Source organism: Dasypus novemcinctus, chromosome 7 (genome assembly GCF_030445035.2).
Source record: "Dasypus novemcinctus isolate mDasNov1 chromosome 7, mDasNov1.1.hap2, whole genome shotgun sequence".
NCBI classification, from domain to species: Eukaryota; Metazoa; Chordata; class Mammalia; order Cingulata; family Dasypodidae; genus Dasypus; species Dasypus novemcinctus.
In genome coordinates, this window is record NC_080679.1 from 24,543,651 (window position 1) to 24,563,697 (window position 20,047).

The 20,047-nt window shown below is 47.1% G+C and overlaps 1 protein-coding gene across 1 annotated transcript; it reads left to right on the forward strand.

Moving 5' to 3' along the window:
• Positions 1–15,441: 15,441 nt before the first annotated feature.
• Positions 15,442–19,878, forward strand: LOC101431165 (tubulin alpha-4A chain). Its single transcript, XM_004467775.4, has 4 exons — positions 15,442–15,530; positions 17,318–17,540; positions 17,849–17,997; positions 18,234–19,878. Exons 1-4 carry the CDS (start codon positions 15,528–15,530, stop codon positions 19,203–19,205), a joined length of 1,347 nt encoding a protein of 448 aa, XP_004467832.1. The 5' UTR covers positions 15,442–15,527; the 3' UTR covers positions 19,206–19,878.
• The last annotated feature ends 169 nt before the right edge of the window (positions 19,879–20,047 follow it).

The following is a 20,047-nucleotide window of genomic DNA, read 5'->3' on the forward strand; positions in this document are numbered from 1 at the left end:
CTTCCATTTCCCATCTGGGAACAAAAAATAGTTTGGAAAAGCCATAGATTGACAGCTCCAATGCTCAACAACAACAACAGCAAAACTCTAGCAAACTCAAATGAGTGGGAAAACTAGATTTCCAGAGTAATAACATAATTCTCAGAATGTCCAGATCTCAACAACAACAAAAATTACAAAGCACACAAAAAACACACACAAAGAAAGGAAAAGTATGACCCATTTAAAGGAAAATAAGAATTTGCTAGAAACCAGCCCTATGGAAGCTCATACGTTGGAACTGTTAATCAAAGATTTTTAAATCAGGGAAGCGGATATGGCTCAACTGATAGAGTATCTGCCTACCATATAGGAGGTCCAGAGTTCAAACCCAGGGCCTCCTGGCCCATGTGATGAACTGGCCCACGCACAGCGCTGCTGCGTGCCCAAGGAGTGCCATGCCACACAGGGGTGTCCCCCATGTAGGGGAGCCCCACATGCAAGGAATGCACCCTGCAAGGAGAGCCGCCCTGTGCGAAGAAAGAGCAGCCCACCCAGGAGTGGTGCCGCACACAGAGAGAGCTGACACAGCAAGATGACACAACAGAAAGAGACACAGATTCCCAGTGCTGCTGAGAATACAAGCAGACACAGAAGAACTCACAGTGAATGGACACAAGAAAGCAGACAATGGGTGGGGGGGAAGGGGAGAGAAATAAATAAAATAAAATCTTAAAAAAAAAAGATTTTTAAATCAACAGTCTTAAATATGTTCAGTGTACTAAAGTATATACAAAGAACTAGGAGAAATTAGGAAATTGTTGTCTGAACATAATCAACAGAAGGAAATTATAAAAAGGAACTGAGCAAAAATTTTGGAGCTGTAAACTACAGTAATTGAAAAGCTCATTAGATTGATTCAACAACAGATTCCAACAGGCAGGAGAAAGGATCAGTGAACTTGAATCAAGAAAACTGAAATTATGCAGTGTAAGGAACAGAAATAAAATAATGGATAAAAGTGAAAAGATTGCTCAGGAAGCTAAATATAGAACTGCCATATGATCCAGCAATTCCTCTACTAAGAATATATCCAGAATAACTAAAAACTATGACACAAACAGACATCTGCACACCAAATGTTCACAGTGGCATTGTTCACAATTGCCAAAAGATGGAAACAACCCAAGTGTCCATCCACCAATGAATGGATAAACAAAATGTGGTATATATGTATGATGGAATACTATGCTGATTAAGAAGAAATGAAATTGGGACATATGTGATAACATGGATGAGTCTTGAAGATATTATACTAAGTGAAGTAAGCCAGACACAAAAGGACAAATATTGCATGGTCTCATTAATATGAACTAAATACAAATAATAAACACATGGAATTAAAACCTAGAGTATAGGTTATTAGGATAAGAGGAGGGTTGAGAAGAACTATGGATGCTTAATGTATGTAGAAGTTTTAATTAACTATAAAAGTGTGGAGATGGCTAGAGTTGATAGTAACACATTATAGTGAGTAGCAACTGGTTTATAAATGGGATTGTGACTGAAAAAGGTAGTCTGGGGAAGTAAATGTCAATAGAAAGAAAGCTAAAGAATAATCTAGGGACTGAATAACACAGTGAACCCAGAGGTGGTTGAGAATTGTGGTTAAGGGTACAAATGCAAGGGAGTCCTTCTGTGAACTAGAGCAGATGTACATCACTATTGTAGGTGATGGGAATATGGAGAAACATGGGAAAACTACAATTGGTGTGACATATAGACTGTGGTTGGTGGCAGTACTATAATATTCTTGCATCGATGCCAAAGTTGTACTGTGTTGATAATGAAGGTGTATGGAAAAAGTGTGCCAAATGTATGCTATGGACCATGATTGGTGGTAATGACTGATGATATTGTCTCATAATCTGTAACAAATTTTCCACCAGACTGTGGAGTTGTATGGGAAAGCTACACATCTGTATGATTGTTTTGCAAGTTCACAATATCTGTAACAAAAATATATATTTTTAAAAATAGTATAGATTGGAGGGAAAATACACCAAATGTAAGATAAGGACTATAGTTGGTAGTAATATTTTGATGATGCTCTTGCATAGTTTGTAACAAATGTTTTACAACAATGCAAAGAGTTGGTGGAGGGGTGATGTATGAGACCCCTGTGTGATGTTACGTATGTTTATTTTGTAAGTTCACAATCTTTACTATACACTTATTGTTTATATGTGTTCATGTATAAATGATATACTTCAATTTTAAAAAATTAAATTAAAAAAAAGTGAATAGAGCCTGAAGTACCTGTGGGATACCATCAAGCATACCAATATATACATCACTGGACTCCAAGAAGAACAAGAGAGAGAAAGGAGCAGAAAAAATATGTGAAGAAATAATGGCCAAGTACTTCCCGAATCTGATGAAAGACAGGAATATGTACATCCAGGAATTTCAATAAACTCCAAGAAAGACAGACTCTAAGATATCTACACCAAGACACATCATAGTGAAAGTCAAATCCACAGACAAAGAGAAGATTTTGAAAGTAGCAAGAGAAAAGTGACAAGGGATCCCCAATAAGAATAATAGATTTCTCTTCAGAAACTATGGAGACCAGAAAACAGTGGGATGACATATTTAAAGTCCTTAAAAGGGAGTTGAGTAATTGTCTCTCTCCCACTCCAGAAGGTCCCAGAATCGGTTCCCGGAGCCACATAATGAGAATACAAGCAGACACAGAAGAACACACAGTGAATGGACACAGAGAGCAGACAATGGTGGAAACAGGGCAGGGGAGAAATAAATAAAATAAATCTTTTAAAAAATCCTTAAAGGAAAAAAAACACAAAAACCTGCCAACCAAGAACTCTGTATCTTCTATATCTAGCAAAATTATCTTTCAGAAATGAAGGAGAAATTAAGACATTTACAGATAAACAAAAACTGAGAGTTCCTTTCCAGAAGACCTGCCCTACAAGAAATGCTAACAGAAGTTCTTCCAGTTGAAATAAAAGGACATCAGATGATAACCTGAGGCTATAAGAAGAAATAAAGAACACTGGTAAGGGAAACGGACTTTGGCCCAGTGGTTAGGGTGTCCGTCTACCACATGGGAGGTCCGCGGTTCAAACCCCGGGCCTCCTTGACCCGTGTGGAGCTGGCCATGTGCAGCGCTGATGTGCACAAGGAGTGCCGTGCCACGCAAGGGTGTCCCCCGCGTGGGGGAGCCCCACGCGCAAGGAGTGCGCCCCTGAGGAAAGCCGCCCAGCGTGAAAAGAAAGAGCAGCCTGCCCAGGAATGGCGCCGCCCACACTTCCCGTGCCGCTGACGACAACAGAAGCGGACAAAGAAACAAGACGCAGCAAATAGACACCAAGAACAGACAACCAGGGGAGGGGGGAAATTAAATAAATAAATAAATCTTTGAAAAAAAAAAAAAAGAACACTGGTAAAAGTAACTACACAGGTAAATAAAAAATCCTGTATTATTATACTTTTGCTTTGTACAATGCTTTTCCTCCTAGGCAAATGTGTAAAATACATCTAGGTTAATGGGCATACAATGATTAAGATGTAATCTGAGACAATAACAATATAAAGGGAATGACAAGATATATAGGAGTGGAGAATTTATATACTGCTAAAATAGGTTGGTACTAGTTAAGCTGGGTTGTTGTTAGTTTAAGATGTTAATTGTAATTAAAAAGAAAACCACTAAGAAAATAACTTGAGGGCAGCGGACTTGGCCCAGTGGTTAGGGCATCTGTCTACCACATGGGAGGTCCGCGGTGCAAACCCAGGGCCTCCTTGACCCGTGTGGAGCTGACCCACGTGCAGTGCTGCTGTGCGCAAGGAGTGCCCTGCCACGCAGGGGTGTTACCTGCATAGGGGAGCCCCACGCGCAAGGAGTGCAGCACCATAAGGAAAGCTGCCCAGCGCGAAAGAAAGTGCAGCCTGCCCAGGAATGGCGCCGCACACAAGGAGACCTGACATAACAAGATGATGCAACAAAAAGAAACATAGATTCCCCTGCCACTGACAACAACAGAAGCGGACAAAGAAGATGCAGCAAATAGACATAGAGAACAGACAAATGGAGTGGGAGGGGAAGGGGAGAGAAATGAATAAATAAAATAAATCTTTAAAAAAAAAGAAGAAAATAACTTGAAGTGGAGGAAAGGAAAGAAGAGGGGAATCAAAATAATACAATAAAAAAGCAACTCAGGGAAGTAGATATGGATCAAGCAATTGGGCTCCCGCCTACCACATGAGAGGTCCCAGGTTTGGTTCCCAGTGCCTCTTGGAGAGGATAAGCAGGACAGCGAGTTGACGTGATGGGCTGGTATGGTAAGCTGATGCAACAAGATGACTCAACTGTTCCCCACCTTAAGTCCCCCTGCCTGCCGGCCCTTAGTAACCTCTTTGCACTATAGCCCTTTTTTTAGCAGCAGCTTATGCTGCTGCCTCCCTTCACCCCTCCTCCCAGCCATTGTTATCTTCCCCCTCCAGCCGTTGCTGTTCTTCCCGCCAGTCCCGCCCACACTGCCAACTCATAATCTGCCTCCTTCCTTAGCCACTGTTTACCTCATAGCCATCTGCCTTTACCCACCTATCCACCATCACCCCGTAGCTAGCCCACCCTCGCACTAACCCCTCCCCTACCCAGCACTATAAAACTAAGTGCACTTCCTCAATAAAGTAGACCTGCGCACAGCCCTCGTCTCCGTAGCGTTCTTCCACCGCGCTGCGCGTCCCCACCACACCTTGAGCCGCCTGCTGCTGGCTCAAAGGGCCCCTGGCCCCCCGGCAGCTTCCACTGAGCCAACTGAGCCCAGCCGTCCGCACTCAACAAGTGATGTGGGAAGGAGAACATACAGATGCAGCAAAGCGGGGAACAGAGGTGGTGTAAGTGATTGGGTGCCTCCCTCCCACATGAGAGGCCCCAGATTCAGTTCCCAGTGCCTTCCAAAAGGAAGACGGACAGTGAGCACAAAAAATGAGGGGGTGGGGAGAAATTATTTAATTAAATAAATATTTTAAAAAGACAACTAAACACAAAAAAGGCAGTGATGGAGTAATTGCAGAACAAAAAACATACAAGATATACAGAAAACAATAGCTAAATGCCAGAAATAAATCCTTCCTTCTCAGTTATTACCTTAAATGTCAATGGATTAAGCTCCTGTCTTAAGAGGTTGGTAGATTGGATTAAAAAGCTTGATCCATCTACACTCTGTCTACAAGAGCCTCACTTTAGGTACAAACACACAAAGAAGTTGAAAATTAAAGGGTGGGAAAAGATATTCCATGCAAACAGTAATCAAAAGAGAGCTGGAGGGAAGCAGATGTGCCTCAAGTCATAAGGCTTCTGCCTATAATATGGGAGCACCTGGGTTCAGTCCCTGGTGAAAAAGAAGAGAAAGCATGCCTGCGTGATGAGCCAGTGCCTGTGTGGTCAGCCAAGTGCACATGTGGTGAGCTAAATACCCATGTGAGTGTGTGCACAGTGAGCCAAGTGCCTGTGCGGTGAGCTGAGTGCCCATGCGAGTGCCCGCATGGCAAGGTGAGTGCCCATGCTATGCCCATGTGGTGAGCCGAGTACCTGAATGGTGAGCCGAGTGCCCACATAAGTGCCTGTGTGGTGAGCCAGTGCCCATGTGGTGAGCTGAGTGCCCATGTAGTGAGCCGAATACCCACACAGTGAGCCAGTGCCTGCACCAGTGAGTCACGCAGCAAGATGATGATGCAGCAGAATAGAGACTAAGGGGAGAGTCAAGGTGAAGCACAGCTGAAACCAGGAACTGAGGTAGTACCACTGACAGGGAAACTCTCTCTCCACATCAGAGGTCCCCAGGATCAAATCCTGGTGAATCCTAGAGGAGAAAAAATGAGAAGAGAAGACAAAAAGAGAAAGAGATACAGAAGATCACACAGCGAATGGACACAGACAGCAAAATCAGAAGGGTGGGGGGAGGAGAAAGGGGGAAATAAATAAATCTTTAAAAAATAGAAAGATGGGGAAACGGACTTTGGCCCAGTGGTTAGGGCGTCCGTCTACCACATGGGAGGTCCGCGGTTCAAGCCCCGGGCCTCCTTGACCCCTGTGGAGTTGGCCCATGCGCAGTGCTGATGCACGCAAGGAGTGCCGTGCCACACAGGGGTGTCCCCCGCGTAGGGGAGCCCCACGCGCAAGGAGTGCACCCGTAAGGAGAGCCGCCCAGCGCGCAGGAGGGAGCAGCCTGCCGAGGAATGGCGCCGCCCACACTTCCCATGCCGCTGACGACAACAGAAGCGGACAAAGAAACAAGACTCAGCAAATAGACACAGAAAACAGACAACCAGGGGAGGGGAATTAAATAAATAAATAAAAATAAATCTTTAAAAAAAAAAAAATAAATAAATAAATAAAAAATAGAAAGAGAGAGCTGGAGTAGCTAAATTATTGTCAGGAGAATTGACTTTAATTCAAAAAAACTTACCAGAAACAATGCAAAATGTTATATATTGATAACAAGTTTCAATTCAGCAAGATGATATGATGATTATAAACATATATGCACATCACAACAGAGCCCCAAAATGTATGAAGTAAAAATTGACAAAATTGAAGGGATAGATAGTTCTACAATAATAGTTGGAGGCATCAATATACCATTTTCAATAATTGATAGAATATCTAAACAGAAGATCAATAAGGAAATAGAAGAAAAAAGAAAACAACAAACAGAAAAACAAAACAAATAAAGAAAGAGGACTTGAACAACACTATTAACCAATCAGAACTAATGGAGATATACAGAACCCTCCACCCAACAACAGAAGAATATGCATTCTTCTCAAGAGCACATGGAACAGTTTTCAGGATAAACCATATCTTGGGCCACAAATCAAATCTTAATAAATTTAAAAATACTGAAGTCATCCAATATATCTTCTTGGACCATAATGTGATAAAGCTGGAAATCAATAACAGAAGGAAAACTGAAAAATTTATAAATATGTGGAAATTAGCAACACACTATTAAACAATAATGGGTCAAATAAATCACAAGGGAAATTAGGAAATACCTTAAGATGAACAAAAATGAAAACACAATATACCAAAACTTATGAGATGCCCTGAAGGTAGTGTTCAAAGGGAAATAAGTAGCTCTAAATGCCTACATTTTAAAAAAGAAAAGAGATCACAAATCAATAACCTAACTCCACACCTAAAGAACCTAGAACAAGAAGAGCAAATTTAACCCAAAGTTAATAGAAGGGAGAAAATAGTAATGATTGAGGAGAGATAAATGAACTAGAGAATAGAAAAACAACAGAGAGAATCAACAAAACCAGCAGTCAGTTGTTAATAAAGATCAATAAAATCCATAAAACTTTAGCCAGACTGACAAAGAAAAAGACAAATGAAATGGAGACATTACTGCTCAGAAATAAAAAGGATTATAACAGGATACTATGAACAGTTATATGATAACAAATTAGAAAACCTAAATGAAATAGACAAATACCTAGAAACATACAAATCACCTAATCTGACACAAGAAGAAACAGAAAGTCTCAACAGGCCTATAACAAGTAAAGTGATTGACCCAGCAATTTTAAAATTTCCAACAGGGAAGCAGATGTTGCTCAAGCAACTCCCATCTACAATATAGGAGTTTGATGCCCAGGGCCTCCTGGTGAAGGCAAGCTGGCCTGTGTGGCAAGCTGGCCCACACAGAGTGCTGCCCCATGCAGGAGTGCTGCCCTACACAGGAGTGTTGGCTCATGCGGAGAGCTGGCATAGCAAGATGATGCAACAAAAAGAGACTCAGAGGAGAGATAATAAGAGGTGCAGCAGAGGGAGCTGAGGTGGTGCAAGAGAATGATCACTTCTCTCCCACTCCGGAAGGTTCCAGGATTGGTTCCTGGAGCTGCCTAATAAGAAGACAAGCAGACACAGAAGAACACATACTTAATGGCAATGCTCCAAAATGTGTTCATCAATTGTAACAAAGGTATCACAGTAATGAAGGATGTTGTTAATATGGGAAAATGTGGGAGGGGTAGGGAGCAGAGCACATGGGAATCTCCTATATTGTTTATGTAACATTTATGTAATCTAAGTATCTTATAAAAAATAAAAAGTGTATTTTTTAAAAACCACAGCAGGCGGTGGACTTGGCCCAGTGGTTAGGGCATCCGTCTACCACGTGGGAGGTCCGCGGTTCAAACCCCAGGCCTCCTTGACCCATGTGGAGCTGGCCCATGCGCAGTGCTGATGCATGCAAGGAGTGCCCTGCCACGCAGGGGTGTCCCCCGTGTAGGGGAGCCCCACGTGCAAGGAGTGCACCCTGTAAGGAGAGCCACCCAGCGTGAAAAAAAGTGCAGCCTGCCCAGGAATGGTGCTGCACACACAGAGAGCTGACACAGCAAGATGATGCAACAAAAAGAGACACAGATTCCTGTGCCGCTCACAATAACAGAAGCAGACAAAGAAGAACTCGCAGCAAAATAGACACAGAGAACAGACGACCAGGGTGGGGGTGGGGGAAGGGGAGAGAAATAAATAAATAAATCTTTAAAAAACAAAAAACAAAAAAACCCACAGCAAATATCATGCTCAATGGTGAAATGCTGAGAGTTTCCCCCCTAAAATCAGGAACAAGACAAGGATGCCCATTGTCAGTCACCACTGTTATTCAACATTGTATTGGAAGTTCTAGCCAAGAGAAAGAAATAATAGGCATTCAGACTGGAAAGGAAGAAATCAAATTAACCTTATTTGCAGATGACATGATTCTATACATAGAAAATACCAAAGAACCCATCAGCAAAGTTATAGGATACTAAACACACAGAAGTCAATTGGGTTTCTATACACCAATAATGAACAGTCTGAAAATTAAGAAAACAATTCCATTTACAATAGCATCTAAAAGAACAAAATAACTAGGAATAAATTTATCCAAGGAGGTAAAGGACTTGTACACTGAAAACTCCAAAACATTACTGATAGAAATTAATGGAGTGGAAGACTTAATATTGTTACGATGCCAATACTGGGAAGTGGCTGTGGCTCAACTGATAGAACGTCCATCTACCATTTGGAGGGTCCAGGGTTTGATCCCCAGGCCTCCTGACCCGTGTGGTAAACTGGCCCACGCGCAGTGCTGCCACATGCAAGGAGTGCTGTGCCACACAGGGGCGCCCCCGTGGAGGGATGCCCCACGTGTAAGGTGTGCACCCCGCAAGGAGAGCCACCCCACATGAAAAAAGCACAGCCCGCCCAGGAGTGGTTCCGCGCACACAGAGAGCTGATGCAGCAAGATGATGCAACAAAAAAGAGATGCAGTTTCCCAGTGCCACCTGATAACGCAAGTGGGCACAGAAGAACACACTAGCGAATGGACAAAGAGAGCAGACAATGGGGGGGGGGGGGTGGGAGGGGAGAGAAATAAATAAATAAACTTTTAAATCTTAAAAAAAAAGATGTCATTACTGTCTAAAACAATCTACAAATTCAATGTAATCCCTATCAAAATTCCAGGAGCCTATTTGCAGAAACAGAAAAGCTGATCCTCAAATTCCTATGGAATTGCAAGGGCCCTGAAGAGCCAAAACAACAATGAAAAAGAAGAACAAATTTACTAAAAATTTACTACAAAGCTACAGTAATAAAAACAGTGTGGTTCTGGCATAAGGATAGACATATTGACCAATAGAATAGAATTGAGAGTCCAGAGATAAATCCTCACATCTATGATCAGTTGACTTTTGACAAGATGCCAAGTCTATTCCATGGGGAAATTACAGACTCTTTAACAAATGTTGCCAGCACAATTGGAAATCCACGTGCAAAAAAATGAAGAATAGCCAGAAATAGCAGCTATGTACAGCAGGGGAAAGAGAGATTGAGAGGTGAAGAATTTTCTTGTTTGTTTTTTATTATTATTATTGAAATAATGAAAATACTGTAATAATGATTGAAGTGAAGAATGCACAGCTATGTGATTGTACCAAGTACCATTGATTGTACATTTTGGATGAATTGTATGCTTTATTAATATGTATCAATAAAATTGATTTGTTAAAAAAAAAAGAATGAATGTGGATCCACACCTCTCACCATATACAAAATGAATTCAAAACAGATTGAAGGCCTACTTATAAAAATTAATACTATAAGAATCTTACAAGAAATCGTAGGGATACATTTTGGTGGGAATGTAAAATGGATCACCCACAGTGTGGCAATTCCTCAGAAAGTTAAGTATAAAATTACCAAACTTTTAGATGTATACCAAAAGTGGGATTGCTGGGTGTACACCTAAAAGAATTGAAAGCAGGGACTTGAACAGATTATTGCACATCAATATTCACAGCAGCATTATTCACAATTTGCCAAAAGGTGGAAGCAACCCAAGTTTCCATCAACAAATGGATAAAAATATGTGTATAAATACATATATACAATATATACAGTGGTATATTATTCAGGTGTAAAAAAGAATAAGGTTCTGATACTTGCTAAATGCAAATAAACCTTGAAGACATCATGTTGAATGAAATAAGCCAGACACAAAAGGACAAATATTGTATGATTTCTCTGTAGGAAATACTTAGAATAAGCAAATTCATAAAGCCTAAGCAGAATAGTGGTTACCAGGGTGGGGGGAGGAATAGGAAGTTATTGCTCAATGAGTATGAGTTTTGATTTAGGGTGATGAAAATAGTCTGGTAATAGCATTGTCAATGTATTTATTTTTCTAAAGATTTATTTATTTCTCTCCCCACATTTCATTGTATTTTTTGTGCTTGTTGTCTGCTCATCTTAATTTTTTTTTTTTAGAAGGCACTGGGAACCAGACCCATGTGATAGGTGGGCACCCAAAGGCTTGAGCCTCATCGGCTTCCCTGTCAATGCATTTAAAGTCAAAGAGTTGTCCACTTAAAATGACTCTGTTGTGCATATTTTACCACAATAAAAATAAGTTATTAAAAAAAGAGAGAGAAAAAGAAATCAAATAGACATGAAAGTCTGAAGTTCAGAGGAGAGGGCTGAGCTGGAGATATAAATTGGGAGTCATCAGCATGTAGGTGATAGTTATTCTTTTTGTTTTATTCTTTCACTATTGTTTGGAAATGTATATACTATATTTCTATGCCTTTTGGGATAACCCTAGAAATGTTACAACAATCTTTTCATGGAAACTTTTAAACATCTTCCAAATTAGATTTAACATATTAAAATCCCACATACTCGTCAAGTTTCAACAGTTGTCCTTTAGGGAGCAAAATAAATGGAGAAAAGAAGAGACCCCAGGACTGAGCTATGGGGAGCATCATTGGGAGGTAAAGAAAGAAGGGGTAGCCAGAAAAAACCTGGAGAGGGTTGCAAGGAGGAAGGAAGGATGGACTATGACAACACTGCCAGGAGGCTGAGAAAGATGAAGGTGGGGAAGTGACCTTTGGGTTTGGGAAGATGGGGAGCCCAGAGACCTTGGCAAGGGCATCTCAGTGGAGCGTGTAAACCAAGTGTGCCTGGAGAATGTTGAGGAGTGGAGCCATGGGGACAGTGCTAACAGAACCACCCCTTGAAAAAGATTGTGTAGGAAGAAGAGGACAGCTGGTGGGTGCTCCACTCTGAAAAAAACAAACAAATGCTGGAATGTTCACTAAGTGAGTGTGGAGGCTACAGCTCTACCTCTCCCAGATGTAATCAAGGGTGAATCTTTAAACTTTGAGAACCTTGCTGTGTGGGAGGTGAGACCCAAGGGAAAGGTCAGAAAGGATGGCAAGAAAAGTGGGTTAGGGAAAGAAGGCCTGATGGACACCCTTGGAGGGAAGATGGATAAGAGGAGATGCAATGGGAAGAGTGAAGAAGTGCCTGGCAGCATTTTCTAGTAATCTCTGTAAATGTATGTGAAGGTCTAACAGATTGGATCTGGTAATGTGAGCTGTTACCTGCACACCCTCTCAGAATTTGTGACCCTAACTCAGGGGAGCTGGGCGTATGCAAGGAGAAACACACACACACATACTCACTCAGAAGTAGCATCTGTGTTTCATTAACATGTCTTGGGCATTTCTTCCTGCACCCTTGGCCTCTCCATTTTCCCTGCTAGAAGGCTTGCTCAGGGGTTGCAGACTCCTTGCTACAGGGGCCTGGGTAACATAAGTGTGTAGCATGGACTAGATGTATGATGTTAAAGACTGGTGACCTGGAGTGAGCTTGTTGCTCGTCCTAAGAAGGTAGCAGCCACCTGGCTCCATTTGTGGCTGTATTAGTTTCCTATTGCTGCTGTAACAAATACCAAAAAACATAGGGGCTTACAAACAACACAAATTTATTACCTTAAAAGTTCTGGAGATCAGAAGTCCAAAATGGGTTTTACAGGGCTAAAATCAAGGTGCCATCCATCAGGGCTGCATTCCTTCCGGAGATCTTGAGGAAGAGCCTATTTCCTTGCCTTTTCTAGCTTCTAGAAGCTGCCAACATTCCTTGACTTGTGGACCCCTCCCATCTTCAGAGCCAGCAATCATATCACTCCAACATCTGCTGCCATCATCACATCTCCTTCCTGACTCTGACTTCTGCCACCATCTTTCACTCCTCAGGGAAACATTGGACCCATCTGGATAATCCAGGATGATCTCCCCTCCTTAACTTAATCACACCTCCAAGTGTCTTTGGCCATGTAAGGTAACATGTTCATAGGTTCTGGGGATTAGGACACAGACATCTTTGGGGGGCCATTATGCTGCAACCACAGTTGTTAAATAGGAAGGCCATTTCAGTATGGTCAGATCTTTCCATTCTTTTCAAGATAAACTAGAAATCTGGACGTCTAATGACTGTGCAGAAAAGAGGTAACCTGGTAGCCTGAGACTGCTCCCCTTAGAAAGGCCTGCTTACAAGGTTGCTTCCTGGCTGGTGTCTGGGAACTTGGCTTTCAGAGTGTTCTCAGTCAACAGTTAAATGAATAGGATAGTTCACTGTGCCTCTACTGTGCAAACCACACTGTCTATGGTGAATGCCTGTTTTTCTTCTGGGAGTCTGGAATTTTGGTATGTGCTAGGCAGAGGTGCCTCTGGAAACATTGCAGGGAAATGTTGATGCATTTTTGTTGCTAGAGGAAGTGTTCTGTCTATGTGAGCCCTTATGGGAGAAAGAAAGTGTAGGTTCCTCCAGATTCCTATGTTTTCTCCCCTTCGGATTCCCCCGTGTATCCTTACTACACTGCCGTAACAAGCCTTAGCTGCTGAATCTTCTGAGTCCTAGCGAATCTCCAAACATGGGGTAGTCCGGGAGACAACTGACACAATGACAACGCCTGATTTTTAAATATTCTAAACACTGTGAGAGTTAATACTATGAGGGTCCCCCAAAACATTTCTGAGGGAATTTGGCCTCTAGGTCCCCAATCTGCAACTTCTTCCTTTTTTGAGAGTTCTACCCTAACTTTAGTCCCACTCTAGTGAAACTATTCATCTGACACACACTTAGCAAATGCCTACCATATGCCAAGCACCGTGCTAGGAACTGGGGACACAAAGATGAATAAGAAAGACAGCCCTTTACTTTAAAGAGTTTGCTGTCTAGTAAGATAAGCATATAAACAAATAACCACAGTGTGATATGCTGCACACACTAACATATATGTGAACAAAGGGCTCTAAGGACCCTCCCAGCTACTTACATGGTGTTTTGTAGTGTATTTACACATCCCTAAATGCACCAGATTCTCACAATCTGGAGTTGTTATCCGAGTTTTACAAATGAAGAACCTGAAGGTCAAAGAGGTTTAGGGCTTTGCCTAAGATAGCTCATATCTCTTGCTATATTCATTCTGATAGGGGTAGGGGTACACTAAGAAAAAAAGGGGGGGGGGCAGGGAAGGTCTGCAAGAGGTCATATGTCCTGTGATCATCAAGGGCTCCTTCCTCTACAGAGACCATGACCCATTTCCCAAAGCAGCCTCACTCTGTGACCTTGTCAGTTTTCTTCTGATGAATGAGTTTTGTCCTCCCAACCAGATGGCAAGTCTACTGGGAACGGAGACCTGGGATATTTCACTATATTCCTCTCCTTACTTGCCTAATTAAGGTGCCAATTGCCTTTAATCTTCCCTCCCTCCCTCCTTTCTCTCTCTTTCAGTTGCCATCACTTGTTACTTTATTGTAGGGTGCATTGTCAGACAGCCCTGGCCTTGGGGAATTGCTAGCGTGTGGGGAGAAGAGGCAGGTGAATCCTTTCCAAATGATGACTAGCCCAGGAGACAGGTTTCTTCAGGAGATGCCAAAGAGCATATGGGGCGCTGCCTGATGAATTTCCCCAATGAAAGGAGGCAGTGAAGTAATGTAAGGCAAATAAGGGGAAAGCAGAAATAGCTTGAAAAGCCCTGTTCTTGCACGAAATGGAAATAAAACATAGGAAGATGGACTGGCTTCTGCTGAGGCCTCCACCTGAGCCGGGAGGACGTTAGGATGCGGATCCCAGATCCTGCCCATGGCTTGCGGTCAGAAGAGGTTGGGAAAGTCAAAACTGGCCAGGATATCAAAATCTCGATTTCCTTTTTTTCTTCAGCGCCAACAAACATGTTGCTATCTCACAAAAATGTTTCCAGGGTGAACTTTCTGTCTCCTTTTTACCCTGAAAATGCCAAGGGCTCAGGTTAAATCGCCTGCCCAAGGCCACACAGGGCACGCAGGACGCAAATCCAGCTGCTGAGAGCTCCAGGGGCAGCGCTGCGGCGGTTCGGGCAGCAGGAAAGCGGGCAGGTGGCGGAGGCAAGGGCTCACTAATAGTGACGGCGTGATGACGGGGCCGGTGAGCCTCGGGCGGCCGGCAGCCCACGGCAGAGGTCGGCCTCGCAGACAGGCGGCGGGGCTGACTGTGAGGGAGAGCCTGAGGAATCGGCATCCTGGGGCTCAGGCTGTGCAGCTCGAGGGCCGCGGCCGCTCACCGGCGAAGGTCCGAGGTCCCGGCCGCTGACCAGCAGGGGGCGTGCCGCTGGAAGGAGGCCCCCGGGGCTCGGCCCGAGCCGGGCAGAAGGCCTGGGTCTCCCGGGGGGCGGGCCGGGGAGGGCACGGGTGAAGGCCCGCGGCACTCACCTCGGGAGGACGGCCGCGACAGCACCCGGCCCAAGTCAGCACACCTGGGCGACCGGCACCCCCGTGACGCAGGTGCAGGCGAGATGCGCCCTGGCACTGCGCCCTGCGTCCCTGCTACGGAGTTCCGGAGCCGCAAGTGTTGGCTCAAACCGGGGAGCGAAGGGCTAAAGCGGGGGCCGCTGGTCCTAACCCACGCCGGGCAGGTGAGGGCCTCGGGCGCGGCAGGGGGAGGGGTCCCCACCCAGCCCACCTCCGGGGCCGCCTACCCCGCGGCGGGGGCGTGGCCGCCGGCTGGCCCAGCCCCTCGTGGGCGAGCCCAGCGCGCGGGCCCCGCCCCGCGCCTATAAGAGCAGTGCGGCACTGCAGCTAGCGCAGTTCTCACTGAGACCCGTCACCCCGACTCTACGTGAGACGCACCGCCCGGACTCACCATGGTGAGTGCGACCCCCCTGGGATCGCGTTCTTCCCCTGGTTGCCCCCCCTCCTTCGGGAGACCCACCCTTCCAGGGTTGCTCGGGGTCCCTCCACTCGGCGTTCCGGGTCTTCAGGAGGTGCGAGGGTTTCTGGGCCGCCCCCATCCCCCGCCTGGTGACTTCGGCCGAGCCGCCTTGGCCACCTTGGGAGGGTGGAGGTGGGGGTGGGGGTAGGGGTGGAGCAGGTATCTTCTCCAGCAGAGGGAAGCCCTTCTGATGCTCTCTCCCCCACCCCCCCGCCCCACCAAGCATTTATACCCAAACCCTCCTGCGGAGCGTCCCGCGGTCCCGCGCTGGTCCTTTCAGTGAGCTGGGGAAGACCCTTTTGGCTGCCCACCTCCACCCACTTACCGGCCCTGGAACAGACTGTCCACGTGCTCGGTGCAAGCGGGTGGAAGGCGGTCTGGCTACTTGGCCCCACATCTTTTTTTCCGAAGTCTGTGTGCATCCCTCCTGTCCGCCGCCCCTCCAGTGACTCAGCACCCCGCTTCTGATCCAGGAGGGGTGGCGGGAACGGGGTTCGGCCTCGGAAGGCAGGCCGGCGCTCTCTAGCCAGAGCCGGGCTGCGCCAACGGGCAGAGACAGCTGGCGCCGAGCAGGAACGCGGGCCCCGGCCAGGTTGGGGGGAGGGGAAAGAGGTGTGAGTGGGGAGGGGGGTATTTATAGCCCAAGAGCGGGGGCCGAAATCCAATCCCCTCATTCGCCTGGGGTGTAACTGGAAAGAATCTAGAGGGAGGGCGGATGGCGGGAGCAGGATGGCGCTCACTTGCCCGGGGCAAGGCGGCTTACCTTTGGGGCCTCACTGCAGGTTCCGCTTCCTTTTCTGGGTGTTGGGTAATCGTCACCCGCCATTTCAGTGTTGGGAAAAGAGGCCGTGCGGGCCTGGCGCGGGGCCACGCAACACTTTGACTCTTCAGGGGTTAACTTCGGATTGGCACGGACAGAGCCTAAGCCCGCAAGTGCCCCACTGTCCCCACCCCCCTTTGCCCGCCCCTGTCCCCTCGCTGGCACCACCGCAATTTCCGTGCGGGTTGGTGCGGTGGTTGAAGATAGTGAAGACACCCAGAGTGCGCGGGGGTGGGGTGGGGTAGGGGGTGAGAATGGGTGGAGAGAGGCACCAGATGGGCTTTAAAGGTGGGGGCAGAGGGCATCCTGATGGTCAGTGTAATCAGTTGATGCCAGAATGGAAGGTTGAGACACCTCTGCAGCCTGGCCACTGGAAAGAAAGGGGGAGGGGTTATATGAAGTCCTAGCTGTTCATCCTCAAAGCAGAGAAAGCATCTAGTGAAAGGCCCCTGGCTATGAACTTGGGGCGCTGGAGAACCTTCTGGCAGTTCTCTGACTCTTGCCGATCTAGCTTTGTGGGCAGAAGGGATCAAGAGCAGCTGAAAAGTCTCTTGTCCTGGTAACTGCAGGGTCTGCCTGTCTCTTTTGTACTTGTCCTCTGTCCTCCCTGAGCGTCCTGTGAATGTGGCAGGGTCATGTGGAACTGCAGCTCTCGCTGGACAAGTTCCCCTCTGAGAAGGAGGCTAAAGAGCAGGCCTGCCTCCTGGGTGCCTCCAGTTGGGGAGTCCTGAGGTGGGGAGCTTGGGCAGGCTGCCAGCCTCTTCTGACCACTGCCCAGTCCCGAGCCCTCACTCTTGAGAAATGAGTCACCCTAGCTGGCAGGTAGCAGGATAGGAGAGAGTCTCACCAAGTGAGGACATGTGGGCATGGGGCTTATGCTGTGTCCCCTCTCTATCCCTCAGCGTGAATGCATCTCGGTCCATGTGGGGCAGGCAGGTGTCCAGATGGGCAATGCCTGCTGGGAGCTCTACTGTCTGGAACACGGGATTCAGCCTGATGGGCAGATGCCCAGTGACAAGACCATCGGTGGAGGAGATGACTCCTTCACCACCTTCTTCTGTGAAACTGGTGCTGGAAAACACGTGCCCCGGGCAGTTTTTGTGGATTTGGAGCCCACTGTAATTGGTGAGAGGAAGTGGGGGTGGGAATTGAGGGGAGTGGAGAGTGACTGAGTTTCTCTCCGGAAAGCGGGTATCTAGCTCTGACTTTCCTGGCCCTGAAAACTTCTAGCCCTGTTTGAGCTGAAGAGGACAAGCTGACCTCAGGCTGGCCTGGGCAGCAGCCTGTGTTCCTCTCATGCTGGTATCTCAGGCTGGCAGAAGGATGAGCCCTTCCATACATCTGGCTGCAGCCTACCACACAAGGGGAGGGAGGTCCCTGCTGAGCACAGCCTTGTGGTTTTTGCTCTAACCATGTGGTTTATGCCCTTCCAGATGAAATCCGAAATGGCCCCTACCGACAGCTCTTCCACCCAGAGCAGCTCATCACTGGGAAAGAGGATGCTGCTAACAACTATGCCCGTGGCCACTATACCATTGGCAAGGAGATCATCGACCCAGTGCTGGACCGGATCCGCAAGCTGGTCAGAAGCTGGTCTAGAAGGGAGGGGGCTCCCAAGACTGCATAATTAATGGTCAAGAATGCTTTTTGCAAATCTATTTCTCTAATTGGGCATGTTCCAGAATGTGATGCTGCAATTGAGGGATACTCATTAGTCCTTACTCCAACTATTGAGATAGTTTAGGCTTTCATGGAGTCAGAATTCCTCTAATTCCCTTTCCTGTACCTACATTGCTCTTTCTGTTTCTTGCCTTTCAGTCTGACCAGTGCACAGGACTACAGGGCTTCCTAGTGTTCCACAGCTTTGGAGGGGGCACTGGCTCTGGCTTCACCTCACTCCTGATGGAGCGGCTCTCCGTGGACTACGGCAAGAAGTCCAAGCTGGAGTTCTCCATCTACCCAGCGCCCCAGGTGTCCACAGCCGTGGTCGAGCCCTACAACTCCATCCTGACCACCCACACCACCCTGGAGCACTCCGACTGTGCCTTCATGGTGGACAACGAAGCCATCTACGACATCTGCCGCCGTAACCTGGACATCGAGCGCCCAACCTACACCAACCTCAACCGCCTCATCAGCCAGATCGTCTCGTCCATCACGGCCTCCCTGCGCTTTGATGGGGCCCTCAACGTGGACCTGACGGAGTTCCAGACCAACCTGGTGCCCTACCCCCGCATCCACTTCCCCCTGGCCACCTACGCGCCCGTCATCTCTGCAGAGAAGGCCTACCACGAGCAGCTGTCAGTGGCAGAAATCACCAACGCCTGCTTTGAGCCTGCCAACCAGATGGTGAAGTGCGACCCCCGGCACGGCAAGTACATGGCCTGCTGCCTGCTGTACCGCGGAGACGTGGTGCCCAAGGATGTCAATGCTGCCATTGCCGCCATCAAGACCAAGCGCAGTATTCAGTTCGTGGACTGGTGCCCCACGGGCTTCAAGGTTGGCATCAACTACCAGCCGCCCACCGTGGTGCCCGGGGGTGACCTGGCCAAGGTGCAGCGCGCCGTGTGCATGCTGAGCAACACGACCGCCATCGCCGAGGCCTGGGCCCGCCTGGACCACAAGTTCGACCTGATGTATGCCAAGAGGGCGTTTGTGCACTGGTACGTGGGCGAGGGCATGGAAGAGGGTGAGTTCTCCGAGGCCCGGGAAGATATGGCCGCCCTGGAGAAGGATTACGAGGAGGTGGGCATCGACTCCTATGAAGATGAAGATGAGGGGGAAGAATAGAACAACTGCCTGGAGCCCATTGCTATGTTTATTGCAAAAACCCTTTCGAAATAAACAGTCTCCTTGCACGGTTTCTTGTCACCTCTGAGTGCTTGAGCTTCTGCTGCCTTCTCCTTTGTGCTGCTGCTGCTACTTCCGCTGCTACCTATTTGCTGCTCATGACCCTTTCCCCTTCCGTGGCTGAAGGTGAGACCTGCCAAGGGGCCTTGCCATGCCCAGGAAGCACGACTGCAGGGACCCAGATGTAAGGTCCTAGGGGAACCCAAGATAGGGAGGAAATGAGGACTAAGCCCTGGACCTGCGAGTCCAGCCACAAGCTGAATGATCTGCATCTTTATTTCCTTTCCAAGTAGGAGTTTTTAAGCCCAATAGTGCCTGTATTTGAGAGTCGGACTGCTATCCCGTTCTTCCTGTTGCTTCTGCATTCACCAACTCTGGAAACAAGACTTGGCCCAGGTTCCTGTGTGAGGGTTTGGGAGTGGGGCTGGGCTGGCCCAGAGTTCCTGGGCATGGTGCCGAGTCATAAGCTTGGGGGATGGGAAGGAACAAGGGTGATGTCCTAGAGTTGTTTGTGCCACTGCACCTCCCAGCACCCTCACATAGCTTACTGTCTGTCTTGCTATTTTGCTGGGACTTGGGTCTGTGCCATTAAAAGTCAGGTCGTCTTCCCTTCTCCCGTTTGTGCTTTCTTTCTGGCCCCAGCCTCCGTGCTAACTCCTGCCAGAGCCCTGGGGAAAATTTCAGCTTTGCTAATAGGCACCCTAGGACCCACACTGACGTCACCATGTGGGGTGGGCAGGGCAGGGGGAAAGAAGCCTTGATCTCAGGAGCAGGAGATGCCA